Source organism: Glycine max, chromosome 12 (assembly GCF_000004515.6).
Source record: "Glycine max cultivar Williams 82 chromosome 12, Glycine_max_v4.0, whole genome shotgun sequence".
NCBI lineage: Eukaryota > Viridiplantae > Streptophyta > Magnoliopsida > Fabales > Fabaceae > Glycine > Glycine max.
In genome coordinates this window covers 11,238,726-11,264,663 of record NC_038248.2, presented here as the reverse complement: position 1 = coordinate 11,264,663, position 25,938 = coordinate 11,238,726, and the positions used below count along the sequence as shown (strand labels likewise).

Here is a 25,938-nt window from a genome sequence, read left to right as displayed (position 1 = left end):
TTTATAATAATATACCCCCGGCCCCGCTAATTCACCAATTAAAACCCGATAAGATGAAAGCTAGTGACGGGAGGAAAGAAAGGCATACTATATAATAAAAAAAATAAAAAAATATATACTTAGATGAATCAAATTGATTAATTGTAATATTTTTATGTCAAAAAATTAATCATAATATTTATTAGGAGTACTTTTGATAAGTCACTTTTAGTAATTTATAACTTACTTTTGACTAATTTATTAGTTATTTTAGTTTATAAGCTTTTAACTTCAGTACTCCTAACATTCAGAAAGAAAAAAAATCCTTCACTGTTCCAAACTTATAAATTATAAATTTTAGCTAACTTATAAGATAATTTTACCAATACATCCTAAATTATTTGTTCTTAATTTTTATTAAACATAAGAGAACCCATATATATATTGTCAAAAAGACTACATATATTGACAAAAAATGCCCAATATATATGACTTTTATTTAAAATAATAATAATAATACTTTTTCTTTAAAATTTACTTTAAATCTCATATATTTATCCCACAATTAGATTTCTTCAAATCTGATGGAACTTTTGTTAAAAACAGTTGTTGGTTTGGTTGTCTCTTAAAAAGATGTAAAATGTAGATTAAAATATTCTAGGAAAATGAAACAATAGTCTACAACTCACTTGTTATCTTCTATAGATAAATAAAAAAGTCAAAAAGTTTGAGAGTAAAGAATAAGTTGGGTCTAAAAAAGGAAGAAAAAAAAAGGGTGGATAAGCTCCTTGAATTTAATTATCACTGTCTAATGTCTTAGTTGTCACACCTACACTGCTTAGAAACAGTAAAAGGGTAAAGCAGATTAAAAAATCACGAATAAAGTAATCATAAAAAAAGCTTACGTACTCAACCAACATGATAAACCATAAAGGAAACAAAAGAATAGAGTAATTGATAAAAAAAAAAATCCCATTATGTGATTATTTAGTACTATTAAGAGCCAACGGATAACACACAACATTTTACATGATATAATAAAATGATTACACAATATATAACTACAATATTAGTCACTTTCTTTCGTGAGGATAATTCAAGAGCTTCACATGTCATATGACATATGCATATTAGACGAATATAAATTTGACAAAATAATATTGCAACTTGCAAAAAGTTTGATAAGTCTCTTTTTTGCAATAAAAGATGTAGAAATGATTTGTTTATTTAAAAGATAGCTTTGAGTTTAAGCCGAGTCATCTTGAAAGTGAAATTTGTGTGAAACTGATGCAAATGAATACAGTATATGTATGTTTTCCACTTTGACATGTTTTGCCAGAAACAAAGGCACCACGAGAAAAAAAAAGAAGAAAAAAATGTGGTGAGCATGGATCGAACACGTGACCTTTAGATTTTCGATTTGATGCTCTCTCAAGTGGGTTATCTTTGCATAAATTTACACAAAAGACTGTTGTAACTTCCAAGAAGTTTGATGATGCATATAATATATAGTGTTCGAACAAGGACAAGTGTATCCTACACAATAATATCATAAATACTAAAGTTCAGATATCAAACTTAAAGGATCAGTTCTATCTTCAATTAGTCAAGTTTATTAAACTAATAGTAAAAATAATTAAAAAGAGGATTTAAATAATTTTATGGTTTTGATTTATAGAAGAAAACAAATAAATGAATATAAAGAGAGATTTCAGTTAATTGTTGCCCAATCCTAATCTTAATGAAATTCTTTCTTAAGTTAATTGTTGATTCCCAAAATCAACCAAAGTCTATGATCAAGGTCACAAATATTCTTTGACTTAAATCAATACCCAAATTATCATAAATCTATCAAATTAAGTCAAAGGATAAAATCAATTCTAAGGATGATTAATTAAAAATTGATTAATATATTGAATATTATTCAAACAGTTTGATCATTTAATTTTGTGTAAAACATTGTCTACCTAGATCTATCAATTACATGCAAATGATCACTACTATGCAATTGATTAAGTATTAGAATGTGTGATTCCAAATAAAAAGTAAAAAAAGGAAGAAAATCAATTAACATAAAACAATGAGGAATTTGATTAAAAACAAGAAGAATGATACAAATAGACACTTACATCATAATCCGTACTAGGGGGACTGATCACTTATGATCAAAGCAAAACTAGTTATCCTATACAAAATAAACATAGACATACCAATAGGCAGGAACGATGATTACGATTCATCTTAACGATATTGTCAATGCTCTTCAACTCTTAAAAGCTCTTAATGTTCTCTCAAATTCATAAAAGAATAAAAGTAAAACTAAAGATTGTTTTCATAAAATCTATCATAAAAGAATAAAAGTAAAACTAAAGATTGTTTTCATAAAATCTAGAGACCTATATAAAGCTTTCTAAAGTTACCAGCATGAAAATGTGCACTACAACTGTGTGGTAAATCTGCCATGGTCATGGTACGAAGTGACGCTGGAGCTCTGGCCCATTATGAATTGACTATTGCCCTCTTGATTGACCATGACCCTCATGAATTGACCATGGTCATGATGAGTTTAGCATGATCGTTGTCGAATCTTTGACATTATTCTGAGAGAGTTGTTATCATCTGACTTTGGTTGTGTTGATTATCACAGTCATGGTAAATTTATCACGACCGTAATCAAGAGCAAAGTCTTCAAATCTTCAACAAAAATTATGCAATTTTCAACTTTTTCACATAATTGAGAAATTGTACTTCTACAATAAATGTGAATTCTACCAACAAAATAGATACAAAATGGCACAAAATATCACCCAAAAAGTGGTGTATCAACCTCCCTACACTTATACATTGCTTGTCCTCAAACAATTATTTCAGTTTCCAATCAAAACAAATTCTCCTGAGTCAGAACTCATGCAACAAAAATTCTCATTTATTTAACAAGTAAAAACTCACACAATGAGACATAAAAAATCCACTCAGGAATCCATTAGGCTAATAATTAACATGCAAACAATCTTAAAGAGTTTCAAGTTCACTCTGCTCACCATCTCTCAATGTTTTACAATATTATATAGATAGACAGTTACACTTAAGATCACAATTCAATGAGCAAGTTCAAAACTTTGTAGAACAATCAACTTAATTCAAACAAATCTAAAAATTACAAATAAGTGAGGCATGTTAGGTTGTAATGGGAGCAAACATATTGTGTAAGGTAGGTACTAAAACAAATAGCCTAACAAAGGGTTTCACTCAATCATATGAAAACACTTAGAAAACAGAGGAACTTTACCTATTTTTGCACCACACACACACATATTCTTTCTTTCTTTCTTTTCTCATTTTTGTTTTAGTTTTATCTTTTCTTATTTTTCTTCTTTTTCCTCTTTTTTTTCATCGATCATTTTTTGTCTTTGATTTCACTTGAGAGAAGCACTTGAGATTTATTTATTGGCACAACCTGCAATATATATTAGTTCCCATCTTTTCCTCACATCAATAATATTTACACAATATAGTTTAAGGACCAACAAAGAAATAATCATTGAGGCTCAAAGTGGTCAACTAAGGAAATAACTAATCAAAATAATTCACAAATCTCAAGAAAGCCTATATGAGTCTCACCTTTTCAGAAAATTCAGAATTCATTCAAGGATATGCATGCCAAAATAGAGAATAAAACAATGCTGGTAAAATAATCAATTCACCCGCACTAAAAGAATCAAATCTCAACACTCATATTTTTTAGGGTATCTCTAAGAACGGTTTACAATCATGCAAGCTAATGTTCATCCCTAAAGAAAACTTCCAATTGCCCCAGTACACACGCACGTACACACATTTTCTAGTATATTTTATTAAAAATGGAACAACTGGAAACACAAAATTTTAAATCCAATAAATTTTCACACAGTGATTGAATAAAAGTAGCTTTGAACCAAAAGCTTATCCTAAATGGCACTCCTTATACCACCAAATTCCTAACTCAGACACTTTTTAAGTCCTATTGAATGATTATAAAGTGACTTGCAACAATTTGGTGAGTAACTCGACACTGTATATAATCATAATCAGTACAAAAGCACTTTTATCTATCCAATTTTAAAATCATATACATATTTAAGATGAGCTTAATGTTAATTTCAAGATATGCCAGAGTATCATGTACTTGTTTATGAAATGTGTAGGATTCATTCATCTGAATTTGGAAGGAATTACGGAATGCAGGATTATTTATAATCATTGGAGAAAGTTTGCAAAATTTGGTTGTACATGGAGGACTTTTGCATAATCACGAAATTTGAAAACTAGAATGCAAATTATATTTGAGTTCTCATATTCAACATCTAACTTTGTTTTATTTTGGATTTGTTTGTAATTTAAGTACATTATACTATACTAATATCTGTAAATATTTGTTTATAACTCTAGATGGTATATTTTATTAGAAATGATGCTAGGAATATTTCTGCTAGAAATCTTTTTGTCAACTTATCATTTTATGGATAGATAGTTTATCCTATAAAATATATTGCATAATCTAATTTTGCTTGTTTTAATTTTCATTTACTTCTTTTCAATGATGGCTTATGTTTATTTTTAGAATTTTTACAACTTTAAATGATAAGTTGTGTTATGTATAATTACAGTTGGTAATTAAAAAAACAGTCAGGATATTAAAAAAATTCCAAAAAACTAAAAAAAACCGATGTTATTTTATTAGAAAACAACATCGATGTTGGTGAGCAAAAAACAATATTTATTTTTAGAAAAACTTATGTTTTTTGTTGATAAAACAACATCAGTTTTAAAAAAATCAATGTTAATGTTAATACTTTTAACGTTGGTAATTTCAAAATCGATTAATAACCAATATTGAAAATTCTTAATGATCGATGTTGAAAATTCTTACTAACCTAGTAGTGATTTTCACACTAAATAAGCTTTAATTTGTTTTAGGAGGCATCAACACTTAACACACATCTCACTTTGCAGGTGACACGGTGCTTAAACTGTAGGGCCTGGGCTATCCTTTTAAGTAAATACAAATTTTCTTTGCATCATTAATTTGTTGGAAAAGTATTTTTTGTTCTTGCAAGAGTTCTCTAGATCTGTCAAAATTATATTCGTCAAAAATGAATAAGTCAAATGCCGTTTTCTTGAATGATCGAACAATTTGCGTGAAGCACTCAACGAATTGGCTATCTGATTTTTTATTTATTTAAATTTTGGTCATAATTTAGTTTTTGTCATTTTCAAACGTGTTGTCATTTTGTCGTACTTTATGTTTGTGACAATGTTGTCTATTATCAATTGGCTCTTAATAGTAGTAAGCAATAGGTTAGAACTCACAAAATTATGTTGATATATCATATAAACATATAGTACAAATACCGGAGAAGGGAAAATTAATTAGAAAGTATGCTGATTAGGTAAGCACCAACAAACCCTAACATAATGCAACTTGCATTGTTTCAGTCCCATGCCATGTGTAACATGAATGGCCACTTTATGGTTTAATCATACTTCATCGGATGACATACGATTGCACCACCAAACCTTGTCTACTTCATAATTTTACTGAAAGTTATTGCTAATAATAAAAACCCAGATTGTTATATATGGCAGAATCAATATCTAGAATTCTAGATATATTATGCAGTTCTTTTAATAGCCTGAAATCAATCCAGCTTTATCAAGGTCACATTTACACCAGCAATAACACATTTCCTAATTATCTCCATTCTCCAGTTTCAGATCTAGCTAGTGGCCGCCTTAACCTAAATCACAGACCCCTAAATTTATCTTGCTTGTCACACTGACTTGTGACTTTTAAAACAATCTTCTTTTGCATCTAAATTTAAATAAGGTGTACTTTTGGATTTAAACACCTCTTAATTAAGGTCAGAAACCTATCAGTAACCACCATCAGACTGAATAGTATATACTAGTAGTCAATTTCAAACACCTAAAAATACTAGCATAATAACCGTGCTCCATACATAAATCACCAGGCCATCGATGTTTTGAGCTTTAAAAGAGTTGGAAATGTCATACACCAGAAACAAATTTGAAGTCTAGCGCGTGCTATTCTCTTAATTTTAGTTTCGCATGCATGTCATGAAAGGAAAGAAGAAACACAAAAACAACTTTAATGAATCATATACAAGCAAATAATGAGTTTTATCAAAAGTAAAATTTGAGTTCTGAATTCTTATTCCATAAACAAGGCACTCGGAAATCAAACAAAGAAAAAAAGATAAAATAAAATGAAGTTGACCCCATTTTCAAAAATGTCTTGCACCAGCCGGGAATCGAACCCGGGTCTGTACCGTGGCAGGGTACTATTCTACCACTAGACCACTGGTGCTGCTTGTAGATGTTTTGTTTAAATTATTTTAAGACTTATTCCTTGCAGAGGTGTTCAATTCTGATAAGACAAAAATACGTACGCATGATCCAATTTTCGAGTGGTCCAATAAAATTGCTGCCTTTCACTGCACGTAGTGAGGCAAAATCATTTCAAAGTTGACAAAATAGAAAAAAGCGCCTACTTGTTTTTCTAATATTAATTAAAATATAAAAACAATAAAGAATTCAAGTAATAAACGCGTTTAAAAACCTTAACAAAAGCAATCTCTTTTATTAAATTAAAGTACTTTATAACAATAGATATAGGTTCCTCCAAAAAAAAAAAAAAACAAATAGATATAGGTTGAAAGTATTGACCCACTTTTTAGTAGAATATTTTCCCTCTATTACAATTTTTTTCCATTTACAAAATTTAAATAAAGATTTTATCTAAAAAATTCAAATCAAATTTTATTTCGACCAATGTAATTTGACGTTAATTAATATTTAATTTTAACTATTAAGTATTTTTTTTATTAGTATGAAAGATAACAAAATAAGATTACAAACGAGTAAAGAAAGTGTCTCTTTCATCTGCCATAAGAGCACGAATTTTGATCATTTAAGTATAATTGCATGGTTGAAATTTATTTCACTTACTCTTTTATTGTTAGTAATTCAGCTGCTAGCAACCCAGCCCAAGCACGGCCCAGATCAGTTCGGGTCAAGTCAGCACCCATTCACTTGAAGGACTACCACGTTGACCACATGCATGGATCTTCATGAAACCTCAACCCAGGCCGTTAGGGCAAGCATGAGCCATTTGTTCATTCCCGCACGTGCTTGTATTCGTTAGCTCTAACTGATTCTGTTAGGCAGTTACGTGAGCATAGCTATAAATAATACAAACTGTGTAATCACAAGCATGTAAGAGATATTCAGTTACGAAATCCAGGAGTTTTCCCTTCCTCGAATAAGGGCGTGTGTGAATTGCTTAACTCTCTCTCCTCTCCCTTGTACCCTTTGCCATCGTGAACCATAACAACTGGTCCGACCTACCGTCGTCGCCATCGCCATGGCCGACCATGGAACCAGAAAAACCACTACAGACTGCCTTGAAGAGGCCATAACGCTCCTTACCAATAGTCAAGCCTCTCTCTCAGATCGATACATGGATCTTTCTGGCAAGGTTAATTCGATCCTCGATCACCTTCGCCTTCACGACTCCGGCCGGAATGCGGCCAACTCTGCAAACCACCACAAGCCTCAACGTAATTCCGTTAAGCTAGACATTCCTCGGTTTGATGGTCATGATCCTTTAGGCTGGATCTTCAAGATCACTCAACTCTTTCAATACCAGGATACACCGGAGGAGGAACGTATCACAGTTGCTTCCCTGTACCTCGACGGCGCAGCACTGAGTTGGTATCAGTGGATGTTCTCCAACGGCTTCATTACCTCCTGGGAAGGTTTTCTTCAGGCTCTTGAGTCACGCTTCGCTCCAACCTTTTACGATGATCCAAAGGGAGCTTTGTTCAAGTTGACACAGAAAGGCTCCGTCAACGAGTATCTAACGGAATTTGAACGCCTTGCAAACCGTGTGGTAGGTCTTCCTCCCCCATTCCTTTTAAGTTGTTTCATTTCCGGTTTAAACGCCGATGTCCGTCGCGAGGTAATGACCCTACAACCAATCTCCCTCTTGCAAGCAACTGCTCTCGCTAAGCTTCAAGAAGAGAAGCTTCGAGATAGAGTGGTCTCGAACACTCGCAACCTCTACCAGCCTAAACCGCTTCAACCTCTCACACCCAACCCCACTACAAAAGCTAAACCTCCATTCGTGCAACGTTCCCCGGCCGAGATAGCTTTCCGGCGAGAAAAGGGGCTATGTTACAATTGTGATGAGAAGTGGAACACTAATCATCGTTGTAAAGGACGAGTCATGCTCCTCATCGCTGATGATCAACAACTTGACCCCGACGTGAGCGTTTCAGAGCTCGAGGAAGCTCTCCCTACCTCCATCGATACCAACAACGAGCCATCTGCGGATTCAAACTGCTCCCATATTAGCCTTCACGCGTTATCAGGTTCCCCGTCAACGGACACTTTCAGAATCTTTGGCTCCGTGAAGAACGCACAACTCACCATTTTGGTTGATAGCGGAAGTACTCACAACTTCCTTCAACCACGCATTGCTCAGTTCCTGAAACTTCCAATTCAATCCACTCAACCTCTGCAAGTGTTAGTTGGTAATGGTTCCACCTTGGATTGCAATCAAGTCTGCCCTAAGACGTTAGTCACGATCCAGGGCCACCCATTTTCCGTTTCGTTCCACCTTTTGCAAATCAGTGGAGCTGATGCCGTCCTGGGAGTCGACTGGCTGAAGAAGTTAGGCCCAATAACAACGGACTACACATCACGTATCATGAACTTCACTCATCATGGCCAGGAGGTGTTGTTAACAGCAGACTCAGCAATTTGGCTTGAACCCGTATCCCCGGCCCAACTAAAGCGGTTCATTCAAACAGGTGCCACTTCAGCTTTTTATCAGCTCAGTGTCTGACCCGTAACCACACCCGAAACTGCCCTGGCCCAACATCCCTTCCCTTCCATTCAGCATCTTCTTCTCCGATACAACCATCTGTTCCAGACTCCCTCACGACTACCACCACCTCGTCAAGTGGTTCACCGCGTTACACTACAACCCGCCACAGCCCCCATCAACGTCAGGCCGTACAGGTACCCCCACTTCCAAAAGAATGAAATTGAGAAGCAAGTCTCCGATCTCCTCTCAGTTGGCCTCATACGACCCAGTTCCAGTCCATATTCTTCACTGGTTCTCCTGGTAAAGAAGAAAGACGGTACGTGGAGGCTATGCGTTGATTACAGGGCCCTCAACGCAGTTACTATTCACGATCGGTTTCTCATACCAATGATCGACGAGCTGTTAGATGAGCTAGGACAGGCCACTTGGTTCTCCAAACTCGATCTCTGGCAGGGTTTCCACCAAATTCTGATGCATGAAGCAGACGTGGAGAAAACCGCCTTTCGAACACATAATGGCCACTTCAAATACCTCGTGATGCCCTTCGGGCTTAGCAATGCCCCATCAACATTTCAATCCGCCATGAACCACCTCCTGCAGCCCTTTCTACGAAGATTTGTCACAGTTTTTTTTATGACATTTTGGTCTACAGCAGCTCCCTGTCATCCCATCTCCAACACCTAGAGGCTATCTTCGAAGCACTGCAAAACGCTGAGTTCTATCTCAAGCAATCTAAATGTCTATCCGCGCAACAAACCATTGAATATCTGGGGCACATGGTTTCAGGCAATGGAGTCACGCCGGAACCCTCGAAAATCCAAGCTATGGTGCAATGGCCTACCCCAACGTCCGTCAGGGAACTACGCGCCTTCTTAGGCCTTACTGGCTTTTATAGAAAATTCATACGAGGTTATGCCGCCATTGCAGCTCCCCTCACAAGCTTACTTTGTAAAGATGCATTCACATGGACCACTGAGTCCCAAGAAGCTTTCATTCAGCTCAAGTATGCCATGACTAACGCTCTGGTATTAGCACTACCCAACTTTGTCGAACCTTTCGTGATCGAAACGGATGCCTCCGCGATGGCTATCGGCGCCGTCCTCACCTAGAAAGGACACCCCTTAGCTTACTTCAGTAAGGGTCTCAATCCTCGACTAACCCAGGCTTCCACATATATTCGTGAGCTCCACGCCATTGTTGCAACTGTGCGTAAATGGAGACAATACTTGTTGGGTCGTCCATTCACGATTCTCACAGACCATAAGAGCATTCGAGAATTGATGACACAAATCATACAAACTCCAGAGCAGCATTATTATCTATCAAATCTTTTGGGGTATGACTACTCCATACAATACAAGGCAGGAGCAACCAACGTAGTGGCTGACGCTCTCTCTCAAGCTCCACCACCCACGGCGCAGCTACTCATCCTCTCAGTCCCTCAGTTGGATTTCCTTAGTGATATCCGCAAGTCGTTAGAATCCACCCCGGAGTTCCAACAACTCAAGCACTCGATTCTCTCTAACCCAGCTAGCTACCCAGGTTACACCTTCTGCAACAATTTAATCTTGTTTAAGGGACGAATCTGGTTGCACAGTAACAATCCTTGCATCCCTAGCTTATTATCTGAATACCATGCAACGCCTTTGGGTGGCCACCTCGACATCGCAAAGACCACCCACCACATCCAATCCAACTTTTTCTGGGCAAACCTTAAGGATGACGTTCGCCATTTCATCAAACGATGCTCCGTCTGTCAGCAAAACAAAAACTCGTCCAAACGCCCGGCGGGCCTCCTGCAGCCATTACCAATCCCTACAGGGGTGTGGGAAGACCTCTCTATGGACTTCATCACACACCTCCCCTCCTCCAATGGCTTCACCGTCATCTTCGTTGTGGTTGATCGATATTCAAAGGGGGTAAACTTAGGAGCCTTACCAACCAGCTTCACCACATTCAAGGTAGCTAATTTTTTCCTGAACATTGTGTGCAAACTTCACGGTTTCCCCAGAAGCATCGTGTCCGACCGTGATCCTATATTCCTGAGCAACTTCTGGCGTGAATTATTCAGACTTTCTGGCACCCAACTGCGACTCAGCACAGCCTATCACCCCCAGTCCGATGGACAGACGGAGGTGATGAATAGGATCCTCGAACAGTATCTGAGATGCTTCGTTCACTCTCAAACCGCAGCATGGTTCCATTACTTGGCCCTCGCAGAATGGTGCTATAACACATCATTACATTCCAGCACTGGATTGACACCATTTGAAATTATCTATGGCAAACCCCCACCGGCCATACGAGATTACCTCACCACAACCACCAACAATGAAGTCGCCTAGTCTCTCCTCGAGACCCGACAAGCCCTCCACTCCCAGCTCCAGAAGAAATTACAGAAAGCTCAGGCCACCATGAAACGCTATGCTGATGCCAAGCGCGACGACGTCTCCTTTTCGGTGGGACAGTGGGTCTACGTACGCCTACGGCCCGGCCGACAAACGTCTGTCACAGGCCCTCATCACCCCAAACTCTCCAAACGTTTCTTCGGACCCTTCATGTTCGAAGATCGCATTGGTTTCGTCGCATACCGCCTGCGTCTTCCACCTGACTCTCAGGTTCACCCCGTTTTCCACAGTTCTCTTCTTCGTGCTCACCACGGTCCCCCACCCCTTTCCACCGACACCTGGCCTTTGGGAACTCTCACTCAACAACCAATACGGCGTCCACTATGCTTCCTCGATTCAAAGATGGATGACTCAACCGACCCTCCGACACAGATGGTTCTCACACAGTGGGTTGGGGAACCCCCAGAGGACACCACATGGGAGCCATGGCCCTCCCTTTGCAAGTCCTACCACCTTAAGGACAAGGTGGACTTTGGTGGAGGAGGTATTGTTAGTAACTCAGCTGCTAGCAACCCAGCCCAAGCACGGCCCAGATCAGTTCGGGTCAAGTCAGCACCCATTCACTTGAAGGACTACTACGTTGACCACATGCATGGATCTTCATGAAACCTCAACCCAGGCCGTTAGGGCAAGCATGAGCCATTCGTTCATTCCCGCACGTGCTTGTATTCGTTAGCTCTAACTGATTCTGTTAGGCAGTTACGTAAGCATAGCTATAAATAATACAAACTGTGTAATCACAAGCATGTAAGAGATATTCAGTTACGAAATCCAAGAGTTTTCCCTTCCTCAAATAAGGGCGTGTGTGAATTGCTTAACTCTCTCTCCTCTCCCTTGTACCCTTCGCCGTCGTGAACCATAACAGTTATTAAAATGGTTTTCTTATTAGATAGTAGATACACTCCCGTTGATTAAATTAATTAATATATAAAATTTCTTTCTCTTAAGTATTTATGAGATACTTTTATATTTTCAAATTTTTTTAATTTATTAAAACAATAATTTCATTTAATTTTTTATAACTTGTTTTATTTCCATTTTCTTGACTTTCCATATATTTTAACTGTTCAATAACATTTTGTATTTATTATATTTATGTAAAACAAATATTAATTATAGAACATTGAGTCGTTAATGAATTAAATATATACTTTATTACATATAAAAATATTAAGTAAATAAAAATATACATTGGTAAAATTTCTATATATTCCCTCGGAAATGCCTTTTAATTTATTTATACTACTAACATTAGTATAAAGAAAATTTCAAAAAAAAAAATCTTAGAAAAACGGTAAGTTAAATAAATATCTTAATTTTTTTTCATAAAGAATGAAAAAAATTAATGGAGTGACATAAATTTTAATAAAACAAATAACACAGTAAAATTTGAGTGATAAAAATTACTAAACTAATAATAATACATATTGATAAATGTTTAATTATTACAGTTTACAAATTTGAAGTACAATTATTAAAAAAGAATATGATGACAAGTAAATAAAATTTATTTTGTCAACCAACCCCCAGCGCACTCTCACTGTCTACCAAATTAATATATCATTTTTTTCAGAGATCAAATTTAAAATTGTTTTTTTGTACTATTTTATTGGTATATATGAAATGATGACTAATTTTAGTAAAAAAAATTGATTAATCACTTCTAGAAAATTAAATAAGTAAATTATTCATTTTTTAATTAATTATAATTGTCTATTTATTAATGATATATAGCAATATATATATATATATCAATATGAAAAAAGCTTATTTAACATTATTAATAATAAATAATGAGTAATCAACAATATAAAAAATAAAATATCACTTTCTCTATCTTAAAATAATTTTCGTTTTAGATTATTTTATAAAAAAATAACAATAAATAAAGAAAAAATATACTAATTTTACAAAAGTGATTAATTTATTTATAAATTTTATTCATCATTAATAATGCAAAGAATATAAGTAAAAAAAGATAATTAACATTTATATTAAAAAAATTAACATAATAGTTATTTTAAGATAATTTTTTTAGGAATTGTAGTGAACTTTCAGTATAAATGTGGTGAACTTTTTATTTTGTGTGAGAAGTTGAGTATACGTGCATGATCTCATAATGGTCAAAGTGTCCAAGTCCAACCATCCAACCTTATCATAAAGTGATTCACACAATTTCTTCAAAGAAACAGTGATACACAATTCTAGTTGCCGAATCCCTCTTGAAGTCATGTCCCACATGTCTGCTAACTGAGTCTGAGTCTCAATTCTGAAACATTCCTCTTTGGTGGTGTGAACAAACAAATAATAAAATGAAAAGAAAAAGAAAAGTCTAACTTTTCATCTCATGTTGACCTTTGATTGCATATTAACTTTCCTTTGATCACTGCCATATTGCTTCTTAGCAACAAAAAAATCTTAAACAATCACTTACATCTTCAATGTCTACACTTCTCATCTCTTTGCTTCTTTTCATCATCTCAAACCTTACCCTTCTTCTTCTAACCTCAGTTTCATGTACAGAGTTCATCTACAACACCAACTTCAACTCCACCAACACCCTTCTACACGGCAACGCCACCATAGAATCTTCCATCCTCACCCTCACCAACCGTTCCACCTTCTCTGTGGGCCGTGCTTTCTACCCTTTTAAGATTCTCACAAAACCTTCCAACTCTTCTTCAACCCCTTTACCATTCTCAACCTCATTCATTTTCTCCATTACACCCTTCAAAGACCTTCTCCCTGGCCATGGCTTTGTCTTCATATTGACACCTTCTGCAGGCACCACTGGGGTGAATTCTGCTCAGCATCTTGGCCTCTTTAACTATACCAACAATGGTGATCCCAACAACCATGTCTTTGGCGTTGAGTTTGATGTGTTTGACAACCAAGAGTTTAATGACATAAATGACAACCATGTGGGGGTGGACATAAACTCTCTTTCTTCTTTTGCTTCCCATGATGCTGGATTTTGGGGTGGCGGCGACAACGATGAGTTCGAGGATTTGAAGCTTAATGATGGTGAGAACTATCAGGTGTGGATTGAATATTTGGATTCTAGAGTTAATGTCACAATGGCTCCTGCAGGCCAAAAAAGGCCTCAGAGGCCCTTGATTAGTGAAATTGTGGATCTTTCTGAAGTTCTTCTGGATGAAATGTATGTTGGATTTTGTGGGGCAACAGGGCAGCTTGTGGAGAGTCACAAGATTTTGGCTTGGAGCTTCAGTAACACAAATTTTTCCATTGGTGATGCTTTAGTCACTACAAATTTGCCTTCATTTGTGCATTCCAAAGAGTCTATTTTGAGGTCAACAGGTTTTATTGTAGGGATCATTATAGGTGTTTTGTTTGTCATTGGTGGTGCTGTTGTGATATTTGTGCTTTTTCTCAGAAGAAAAAGGAGCAAAAGAAAGGACGAAGAACAAGAAGAAATTGAAGATTGGGAACTAGAGTATTGGCCACACCGTGTTAGTTATGAAGATATTTATGCTGCTACTAAAGGATTTTCAGACCAACATGTAATTGGGTTTGGAGGGAATGGGAAAGTCTATAAAGGGCTTCTGCAAGGAGTGCAAGTTGCAGTGAAAAGAATTCCTTGTGACAGTGAACATGGAATGAGAGAGTTTTTGTCTGAGATTTCAAGTTTAGGCAGGTTAAAGCATAAGAATGTGGTTCCATTGAGAGGTTGGTGTAAGAAACAGAGGAGCTTGATTTTAATCTATGACTATATGGATAATGGGAGTTTAGACAAAAGAATATTTGATGGTGATGAGAACACAATTTTTGGGTGGGAGAAGAGAATCAAGGTGCTGAAGGATGTGGCACATGGAATATTGTACTTGCATGAGGGTTGGGAGGTTAAGGTGTTGCACAGAGACATCAAGTCAAGCAATGTGTTACTTGATAAGGGTATGAATGCAAGGTTGGGGGATTTTGGACTAGCAAGAATGCACCATCATGGGCAGATTGCTCATACCTCACAAGTGATTGGAACTGTTGGTTTCATGGCACCTGAACTTATTCACACTGGGAGAGCCTCAACTCAGACTGATGTGTTCAGTTTCGGTGTGTTGATTTTAGAGGTGGTGTGTGGGAGAAGACCAAATGAAGAAAACAGGCCTTTGGTTACTTGGTTATGGAGTCTAAAGGAGAGAGGAGAAGAGTGTTCTGCTCTTGATGAAAGATTAAAAAGGAGGGGTGAATGTAGCATTGATGAGGTTAAGAGGGTTCTTCATCTTGGTTTGTTGTGCACTCATCATGACCCTCATGTTAGGCCAAGTATGAGACAGGTTGTGAAAGTGCTAGAAGGAGAGAGTTTAGATATGAGCTTGCTTGACAAAATAAATTCAGCAGCTGGATATGTTGGGAGCTTTGTTAACAGGTTTCACCCCACAATTGAGGATATTTACTCCTCCAACTGCTCTTTCACGACTCTGACAATGAGGGCAGATGAGTAGTCTAGAAAATCATTTGACTACTGGTTCATTGGTACACCTACAAAATGAATCACCACAATTTTGTAAACTGTGTTCCCATGATATATATAGGTTATTGTTTCATTCCTTTAATCATCAATAGTTGAATTGTTTGTATGAAAATAGCATTCTGTATATGGTTTAAAATTTGGTTCTATTTGATGCAATAGTACATATACATAATAACAGACTCCAGTGCAATTCTTTTATTTTAAATATTTTGGGATATATCCAACTATCCATAATAATTTTCATTTGCTGGATTTGTGTGCCTTTTATAAGGAAATCACATAAGAAAGAAGTCATGCTGATTGATCTAACAATTTGTGTAGTTCTATTTCACCACGGCTCATGTGTATAATATAGTAGCATTATGCAGAAGCTGATTTTGATTCATTAGGACAATACATTGTCCATTTTCTTTTGATTGTAATTGTGATTTATTGTAGTTGACTTGAAGTTATAATTTAGAGTTAGCTTTTTTTGTCCCCGATGAAATTATGAAAACACCTTCCAAGACTCATTCTTATTCTTACTGTGCAGACCTTTTTCTCCACAGACCATGCTTTTTAACCTTACAGAATATCCATGATGTCAGCCAACTCTTCTTCCTATACCTATTCCTTTTGCAACTTCTTTTATCTTCTTCATTGCTCTTTGTACGGACTTGCCTCGTGGTTATGGGTTTGCTTTTATGTCTTCATTTTCTTACAAACACAACTTGCGTCCAGCACCCTCTCAGCCAGATTTTTTTTTCAGAAACATACATAAAAAAAATTATATACCCAAACATACATATCCCACATCATTTACACATATATACAATTTACACTGTGTTTTTCAAAAAAAAAAATCAAAAATCCGTTGGAAATTCGGATTCTCTCAACCTGATCTTTTTTAAGAAAAATTAATTTTTTCTAAAAGATTTAAAAATAATATAAATAAAGAAAATTAATAAAATTAGAAAATATATTAAAGAAGATAATAAAATTAAAGAAAAATAGTTGAAAACACTCTTGTTGAAGAATTTTTTTTCTAATTTATATATAGTGTGAAATTAAATACATTGACACTAAACATAAAAAGAAATTTAATTTGTTAGACTAGAACTTTCAGGACGATGAGGATACTTATTTTTTAATAACCTACAAGCCTGTAGATTGAACAATGATTTGATTTACCTCTTTCTAGTTCATCCATATTAGTCTGTATTCTTGTTGACTTTGGTCGACATTTTTTTATTTCTTCTCATGGCTGGATTGATGCATAATTGTGGTCCTTCATATGATAGCCAATAATCATGATGACGCATGCTTGCTAACGGGACTTTATAGACACTCGACACGTAGTTATACTAGATGAACATATTGCAAGTAATCTATATTGATGTGCTTACATGCAGCAATGACATCTGCACATGATATGTGTAGCTTTTGAGACTTTCCACAATCGCAAATTCTTTGATCCAGTCTCATAGGATGTCTGTATCTCGAATTCACTCTTTCCTCACGTTGAAACTAAAATCTTTGGCAGTCAAATTGTTGAACGAAATGAGTGGTGGACTTGGTTTCTTCTTCAGTGATGAACTTGGTGCAATGAGTGCGTAAACTTGTCTGAAGGCAATCATTGCATTAGCTTGAGTCTCACGGTCAATGAAATATTTGTTTAACTTCTTATACATAGTTTTGACCAAGGTCGGAAAATTTTTCATTTTTTTAGCACCGAATTGAGTTACTATGCCAAATTAGTGATCATGTGTCGTAACGCTTTATTATGTTTTGTTTATTATGTATATCTCTAATTTTATGAATTTTTTATTTATATTATTTTTAAATCTTTAAAAAATTATTTTTTCTTAAAAAAATTACGTTATGAATTCAAGTTGGAGGACCCAAATTCTCAATGGGTTTTTGAAAGAAAAAAAAAATAAAAAACACACGGTAAGTTTAGGTCCTTCCAATCCGAATTTACAATGTACATAGTAAAGTTGTATTTTTGTGTAAATAATAAAGAGATATGTATGTTTGGGCATGTTATTTTTTTTATGTATGGTTCTGAAAAAAATCTCCCAACAAATCGTTAGTCTTTTCAATCCTTCTTGTGTGGGTATTTTTCTCCAACCACTTTTTTTTACTGAATTTGATTATTATTATTATTATTTTGACTTAAATTCTTCAAATTTAAAATTTGTTTGCTTTTTCCTTCGATTTTAAAATTAATCTTTTAATTCCTATGATTTGAAAAAAAAAAAAGGTTTGTTTTTTTCCCTTTGCCTAAACATCTTTCCACAGAAAATCGTCAAAATGAATATTTTGAAAGGAAAACAAACATGTAATATGGTGTTTGATGACAAAAATGCAAAATCAATTTGTTTATTTCAAAAATTATATTTTAGATTAATCGAACTAAAATATAATTAATGTAAAAAAATCGAATATTATTTCTAGTTATAAAAGAATTAATGAAATTTAACCTAATCACATGCTCATCTCCTTCCCGCTGAAATTCTCTGCTTCAACTCGTCATTTTTTAAAATATTCTACTCATCAGTCACCTTTCTCAGCCTTCAAGACTAGCATTCGCGGCGGTTAAGTTTTGATGGGATTTTGCTTTTTTGCTTTATCTATGCGTGGTAGTCCTTTTTATCACGGTGACTGAGGGATTTCTGCAGATAACGATTTTTATTGAATACAGATTCCTATATTTTTAAAAAAATTTATATTTATCCCTGTTTTTGTACTGTGATTTATATTTATATATGAGAAAACATGTTGGATAACTAACTCTCTCCAAAAGCATAGAGAAAACATAGGTGTTAGGGGGTGAAGGATAAGAGCATTTGAATACGTATGAAGAATTTGCAGGGGGTTACCATTTTTTATACCATAATGATTCTAAGTTATGAAGTACGGACACTCCGGTCCCTTGTCGTGTTCGGTATTCGACATGCGTCCGTGTCAATATTCGACATCGACATGACACCTGTACTACGTTCTATGTTTTGGACATTACAGGTGTCCAGGTATCCGTGTCGGTGTTGTGTTCGGTATCCGTGTCGGTGTTGTGTTCGGTATCCGTGTCGGTATCCGTACTTCATAGATTCTAAGACAATAGACATCCATGGCGTGGAGTTACAATCTTAAAATCTAACTTCCTTTGCATGATTTTACCTATTCCATAACTGATGAAAGTTAGTTAGACTAGATTCCTCTGCCTTCTTTTTCTTTTTTTTTTTTTAATAATAATTGAAGGTCCTCATGCCTTTGTCTTTTGGTAGTCTTCATCTATTTGAACTTGGTGATCCTCTTGAGAGTTTGCTTTTGTGATTCTTCACCTTTATTCACAGGCATGCCTACAATTACACGAGAAATGTTTCCTTCATGGCCAATGAGATTTTGACAAACCCCAAGAGTAGTAGTCTCTTAAAGTTCAAGAAATCTCACTCTTTTGTTTTCCTTATTAAGTTTGAAAATGATATTGTCCAAATTGTTAGTTCTACAAATTGATAATATTTCACTATTTCTTATGAACTGGCTTTGATAATATGATAGATTAATTTTAGTTGAATTATCTAAATAAATAAAAATGTGGTGGATTTTCAAACGCAGGGGGACGGCTCAAAGTCAGTAGGAGAAAATACTGTTTTACCTCTTTCAAGCAAAACGGAGCCCCCTTTAAGGCAGAATCTCCGATAAGTAAAAAGGCATCTTCTTCAGATCATCAAGCTTTTGATAAGCAACATCTGCAGCATTGACAAGAACATCAACAAGAGATGGCATTGCAAGTGATGCCCCAAGAACAACCTCTTCACATGAAAAGTTTTGTCACTAAGGGTCTAGAGCCCAAGAAATATACCACTTTTCTTCACTGTTGGGGCATCCAGGGTCACGGTAGGCCGGTAAAATAATAAGTTTAAAAACAAAGGAATCACTACCATAATTTATCAAAAGGCAAACTACGAAAAAATATTTTTTAAAACAAAATGACCTTTGGAATTAAATTTGACTTCGGAGTTGATTATACATACGGAAAGTCATTCTATTAAGTTCGTCATAAAGATAATTACTTCTAGCAAACTAATTTTAACTTTTAAAATATTTATCTAACATAAAAAGATTATGATAAAAAATATTTTATTTTTAACAAGCTTCAAATTTTGTAATTATTTTTGAAAAAAGAGAATTAATGTTTTGTTTTTTTATTTTTTATATTAAATTTAGGATTTCCATGTTGTCACAACTTATAGGTCCTAAAATATGAAATTGCCAAAGATATACACCCAAGCGAATTCTTTAATGCCATTTTGTTAAATTAAATTGTAAATACTTGGTTATGAAATATTATTGTTATCTAATTAAGTTATAATTGTTAACTTTCCTTCTTTTTTTTTTTTATCAATATTGCCTATTTACATTATCATTCCAACTGCAATGCCTTTTGCATAAATCTCAACTTTTTATCCCACTGCAGCAAATGCTACAAGACCAAATTAAAAAAGAATCAAAGCTAGTTGACAAAATAATGCATCAAGATTCAAAACAATGCAGACAGAAACTTAGCAAAGAAAAGACAAGGCAAAACTAGTCGAGACTTGGATTAAACAAGGAATGAAGAAAAGAAAATCAAAGACAAATAAATGCAGTGGAGTGGTGCAACAGTGTATCATTAAATAATCATTAACAACGTAATTGCTATTGCTGTGAAACCAAACCAGACTTATGGAGTAGAACATGTTGATGTCCCTTCTTTTAACTTAGTCATTGAACACTAACAATACCGAGAACCAAAAGCATTTTTATCAATCTCTACATATATGTATTTTGGTCTGAACTAAGAGACCGTAGAGAGCTAAAATCACACCAAGAGGTAAAAGTAATGAATAGAACACGAGGGCCAAAGAAACAGAGATCCACTCATCATAAATCCCTCATAAACATATGCATATTATTGAACCGGTAAATAAACTTCAACTCAGACATACAGAGAACATATACACAATCAATCAAAGGACAGTGTTGAAGACCTGAGGTTTAGCCAAATCAACTAGTCTAGATATTTATCAAACAAGTAACTGGCAATAACCGAATAAATCGCAATAGTAGCAAACAACAAACAAACCAAAACTAATAACAACTCAAAAGCAATAAAAAAAAAAAAAAAGGGAGGATGATTCAGGGAAAATCAGAAGAATCAATCACATGGAACATATTCCTCACATAGAGATTGCACAATGAGAACTTACACTTACACAGATAATTAAGATCAGTGTTGCCTACTATTAATAGCTCAGTGCCAAAATACAGCTAAATTCTTCAAGCCCTGAAAATTACAACAAGTTTTTCTCCTTGCAATTCCCTTTTCTCCCTTTACAGAAGTAAAAATTCTCACCCCCTTTCTCTCTTGCGGTGGCTTCCATTTATTGTTGGTGTCTTGCTCTCCTCCTTGAGCCAAGCGTGATAGTTGACTGCAGGAGGGTCTTGTGTGTTGCAGCTTCCAGTCACCTTCATTTCTCCATTTGAGGTTTTATTCAATTGCTATGTTTTTTTGCTTCTTCCCATGCTCTGCTTTAACCGAGAATAGTATTAAAATGACTCCCTTTGCTGATTGCTATGCCTCGAGCTGGGAGAGTGAGAAGCTTTGTTGAGACACGGTTGAACTGTATGAGGAAATGGCGGTGGCTTGTGGTCACAATGAAAGTTGATTGGGTATAGAGGATTTTGGGCCCTTAACCTTGGTGTGTGGTAGTTCGGGTGTTGCTAGGTGCATAACTAGCATTAAAACAAAATTTAAAAAATATTCTTTAAGTGTTTTTGTTTTTACGAATTATGTAATTCGTATAATTCAATTATTGGTTAATCCCTATGAATTATACTGATCACATAATTCATATAACTCATATGGATTAACTTAATCCGTATGAGTATAGTGCCAAAACACGCCTTTGGAAGAAATCGTTCATGATTTACAACTTCGTTTCCAACATATTATTAGTTAAATAATAGTTAAATTTTTATTTTTTATTTTTTATAATATTGCACAACCTTATTTTGTCAAAAAAAATAATTCATGATAGAAAAAGATTTAAAATAGGTGAAATTGTAGCCAATGATGAAATATTTGTGTGAATTCACTATTACAACTTTTCAACTTGAGCATGTCTCGTTTCTATGTAGAGAGTAACCATCATGGCTTTGTTCGCTAAGGATCTTCATTTTAGTGTTATATCAAAATTAATTGTCACAAAATTTATTATTTAAATTTACATACGCATTAAATATGCATTAGAAATTTTAGTGTTATATATAGTAACATTATTTATTTTATAACATAATTAACTTATTTGCTTAATTGGTTAGAGTGTCGTGTTAATAACACGAAAGTTAACTCTTGCTTGGACCATTAATTTTAAATTAATTCATAAAATATATTTTTGAAGAAAAAAAAACACTTCAAATTAGTCAATCCGTGTTCCTTTTATAGAAGGGCAACACGGGAAAATCATGCAATTGTTGGGTGTGCCAGCAATTTTGCTAGGTGCACGTAGCAATGTCCTCATACCCTAATGAATTTTAATATTCTAAGGGATTAATTTTTTACTTTCTGTCTAGAAATACTTGGTTTTAAAAATAAAAAGTATAGAGGATTGTGGGACAAAGGGAATAGACAATTGAAGAAAGTGGGATGTGTGTTAAACGGAAAGAGGGAACCGTGTAGCTATAGGGTTTGTCTTTGCTTAATGGGAATTGGGTTCAAAAACGGGTTTGGATTGTCACTATGGGTCATGGGTATTTGACTTGAATTGATTTTGATGGGTTAAAGGGTCAATGGCTCTTGATTAAATTGGGCTTCGTTAGTATGTTACAGATAGAACTGTGTTTTTAGTCAACTTTACTATAATCTTATGCTTGCTTAGGACACATATCACTTTACCTTTTTTCTTATGTTTTGCATGCCTGGCATTTATAATGTTCATTTGCTATTGATAAATATCCTTACAATTTCTTAGTGATTTTTCATGTGTCATGTTTAGAGCCTGCCAGATACTCTTAGCAGATGCTAGTAAGAATTAGTTAAGTCTGTTAGGTTAGTTAGAATGGTTAGTTACAACTAACTTGAAGATACTTCGTGTACATATATACTGCAACATTTCCCCAATAATGGCAAGATGCATATTTTGATCCTCCAGAACATAAGTCTGCACTTTTTCCTTACTGCTATCATTCCTTTATGGCTTCTGTGTTTCCTCTCTCATCTTATCCCGATACGTTCTTCAACATGGTATCAGAGCTCTTCAAATGAGGAGCTCTGCTGCGCACACACATCATCATCTTCCTCTCAAACGAATCATTAGCCACCATGAACGAAGCAACTTACAACAATGCCGAGAGTTATCTGTACCTTCACCCAAGCGAAAACCCAGCTACTGCCCTTGTGTCACCAGTGCTAGAATCGACTAACTATCACTCATGGAGCCGTTCCATGATCACTGCTCTTAGCGCCAAAAACAAACTGGAGTTCGTCGACGGAAGCGCGCCGGAACCGCTGAAAACCGATAGAATGTACGGTGCGTGGCGGCGATGCAACAACATGGTTGTATCCTGGATAGTCCACTCTGTAGCCACTTCCATAAGGCAAAGTGTGCTTTGGATGGATAAAGCAGAAGATATTTGGAGAGATTTAAGATCGAGATATTCGCAGGGTGATTTATTAAGAATTTCCGACCTTCAACAAGAAGCGTCAACATTGAAGCAAGGAGCGTTGACGATAACAGAATACTTCACTCGACTACGTGTCATCTGGGACGAAATTGAAAGCTTCAGACCTGACCCAGTCTGCACCTGCAACATCCGATGTTCTTGCTCAGTTTCTGCCATTATCGGACAGAGAAAGCTTGAGGACCGAGCTATGCAGTTCCTGCGAGGTTTGAATGAGCAATACACGAACATTCGATCTCACGTATTGCTTATGGATCCCATACCACCTATATCGAAAATCTTCTCGTATGTGGCGCAACAAGAACGACAATTACTAGGTAATTCTTCTCCCAATCTCACTTTCGAATCTAAGGAAATCTCCATTAACGCTGCAAGGTCCATTTGCGAGTTTTGTGGACGAGCCGGTCACACTGAAAATGTGTGCTACAAGAAGCATGGTATGCCCCTCAATCATGAAGCAAGAAACAAAACCTATGGGGGAAGAAAGTCTTGTACCCACTGCGGAAAAATGGGCCACACCGTAGACGTGTGCTACCGGAAACACGGCTATCCACCGGGATATAAGCCATACAGTGGAAGAACCACGGTCAATAACGTGGTGACGATGAATGACAAATCTATGGACGATCAAACCCAGCATCATGAAGCCCAAGATTCCGTTCGATTCTCACCAGAGCAACATAAGGCTCTACTTGCTTTAATCCAACGGCCATTGACTGGAAGCACGGCATCGGAGCAAACCAAACAGGTTGCTTCAATATTATCTTGCACCACTGATAGGCTTCCCAACCCAGGTATGTCGTCATCCATCGTAAGCTCCTGGATACTAGATTCAGGAGCCACAGATCATGTGACTTGTTCTCTGAACAATCTTCATTCATATGAGCCTATCAACCCCGTCACAGTGAAACTCCCTAACGGTCACCATGTACAAGCTACCCACTCAGGGATTGTGTATCTTTCGAAGACCATAACCTTGTTTAATGTCTTATACATACCCACGTTCACTTTCAATCTCATTTCAATTTCTAAACTTGTGTCATCCACTGATTGTGCACTAATTTTTTCTTCTACATCATGCATGCTGCAGGACACGAACACTCGTATGAGGATTGGTATAGTTAAGGAGAGACATGGCTTGTATCATCTCATACCAGACCAAAACGATAAAGCTGTATACTCGGCCATTGTCCACCCTAAATGCAATATTATACCAGTTGATCTTTGGCATTTTCGAATGGGCCATCTATCAACAGAAAGGCTACAATGTATGAAACCTTATTACCCAATTCTGAAACATGATAGAAATTTCGTGTGTAATACGTGCCATTATGCTAAACATAAAAAGCTTCCCTTTTCCTCAAGCATTTCACACGCATTGCATAACTTCGATTTGCTTCACATGGATATCTGGGGTCCTTGTTCAAAGATATCTATGCATGGTCATAAGTATTTTCTAACTATTATAGATGATCATTCGAGGTTTACTTGGGTACATCTTATGCACTCTAAGGCAGAAACACGTGACATCATCATAAATTTCATCACATCTATTGAAACTCAATATAACCAGAAAGTTAAAATAATACGCAGTGATAATGGGTCTGAATTTATTATGACCAATTTCTATGCATCAAAAGGTATCGTGCATCAAACGTCATGCATAGAAACACCTGAACAAAACGGCATTGTGGAACGTAAACACCAACACTTACTTAATGTCACACGTGCCTTATTGTTTCAAGCTAACATGCCATCTAGTTTCTGGAACTATGCATTATTACACGCAGCATACTTAATAAATTGCATCCCTACTCCGTTTTTACATAATATATCACCATATGAAACTCTTCATGGACATATACCAAACATATCTCATCTTCGCATATTTGGATGTCTATGTTATGCTGGTACCATTAAAGCCAACCGAAAGAAATTGGAACCTCGAGCTCACCCCTGCATATTCATTGGGTTCAAACCAAACACGAAGGGATACATGCTTTATGATTTACATTCACATAGCATCATTACATCACGCAATGTCGTGTTTTATGAGAATCACTTTCCACAGATCATTAACACACAACCTTCATGCATGGAACCTAGCACAATCTTACCAGAACCCTTCTCCAATAACCCTTGCGAACCAACAGCAGAAACTACACAACACCCAGTACAAGAACCCATAGATCAAACACTGAAAGCCACTTCTCCACAACCTAGACGCTCCACACGAACCAAACAAACACCCACATACTTACGAGATTATCACCGTGACCTCTCCTCACACGATACCAATGCATCAACGAAGGTTCGCTACCCTCTAAGCTCAGTTCTTTCATATTCACGCTTATCACCCACACACAAGCATTTCGTTATGTCAATTACTTCCACAGTTGAGCCTTCCTCCTATGCTGAAGCATCTCAGCATGACTGCTGGATTAAAGCAATGCAAGCTGAATTAGATG

General features: G+C 35.8%; 2 protein-coding genes, 1 long non-coding RNA gene and 1 other non-coding gene across 4 annotated transcripts; 2 read left to right on the top strand and 2 right to left on the bottom strand.

Moving 5' to 3' along the window:
• Positions 1–6,275: 6,275 nt before the first annotated feature.
• Positions 6,276–6,346, bottom strand: TRNAG-GCC (transfer RNA glycine (anticodon GCC)). Its single transcript has one exon. It is a non-coding gene; the product is annotated as a tRNA-Gly (tRNA).
• Positions 6,347–7,402: 1,056 nt separating this feature from the next.
• LOC102661631 (uncharacterized) lies at positions 7,403–9,553 on the top strand. The gene is made up of 2 exons (XM_006593017.1): positions 7,403–8,881; positions 8,975–9,553. Exons 1-2 carry the CDS (start codon positions 7,403–7,405, stop codon positions 9,551–9,553), a joined length of 2,058 nt encoding a protein of 685 aa, XP_006593080.1.
• Positions 9,554–13,536: 3,983 nt separating this feature from the next.
• On the top strand, positions 13,537–15,935 carry LOC100814167 (probable L-type lectin-domain containing receptor kinase VII.2). The gene has a single exon (XM_003540864.5). It carries the CDS (start codon positions 13,719–13,721, stop codon positions 15,735–15,737), a length of 2,019 nt encoding a protein of 672 aa, XP_003540912.1. The 5' UTR covers positions 13,537–13,718; the 3' UTR covers positions 15,738–15,935.
• A 3,038-nt stretch (positions 15,936–18,973) lies between these two features.
• Positions 18,974–19,569, bottom strand: LOC121173236 (uncharacterized). The gene is made up of 2 exons (XR_005887680.1): positions 19,404–19,569; positions 18,974–19,107 (listed from the first exon to the last, which is right to left on the bottom strand). It is a non-coding gene; the product is annotated as an uncharacterized lncRNA (long non-coding RNA).
• Between the last annotated feature and the right edge of the window lie 6,369 nt (positions 19,570–25,938).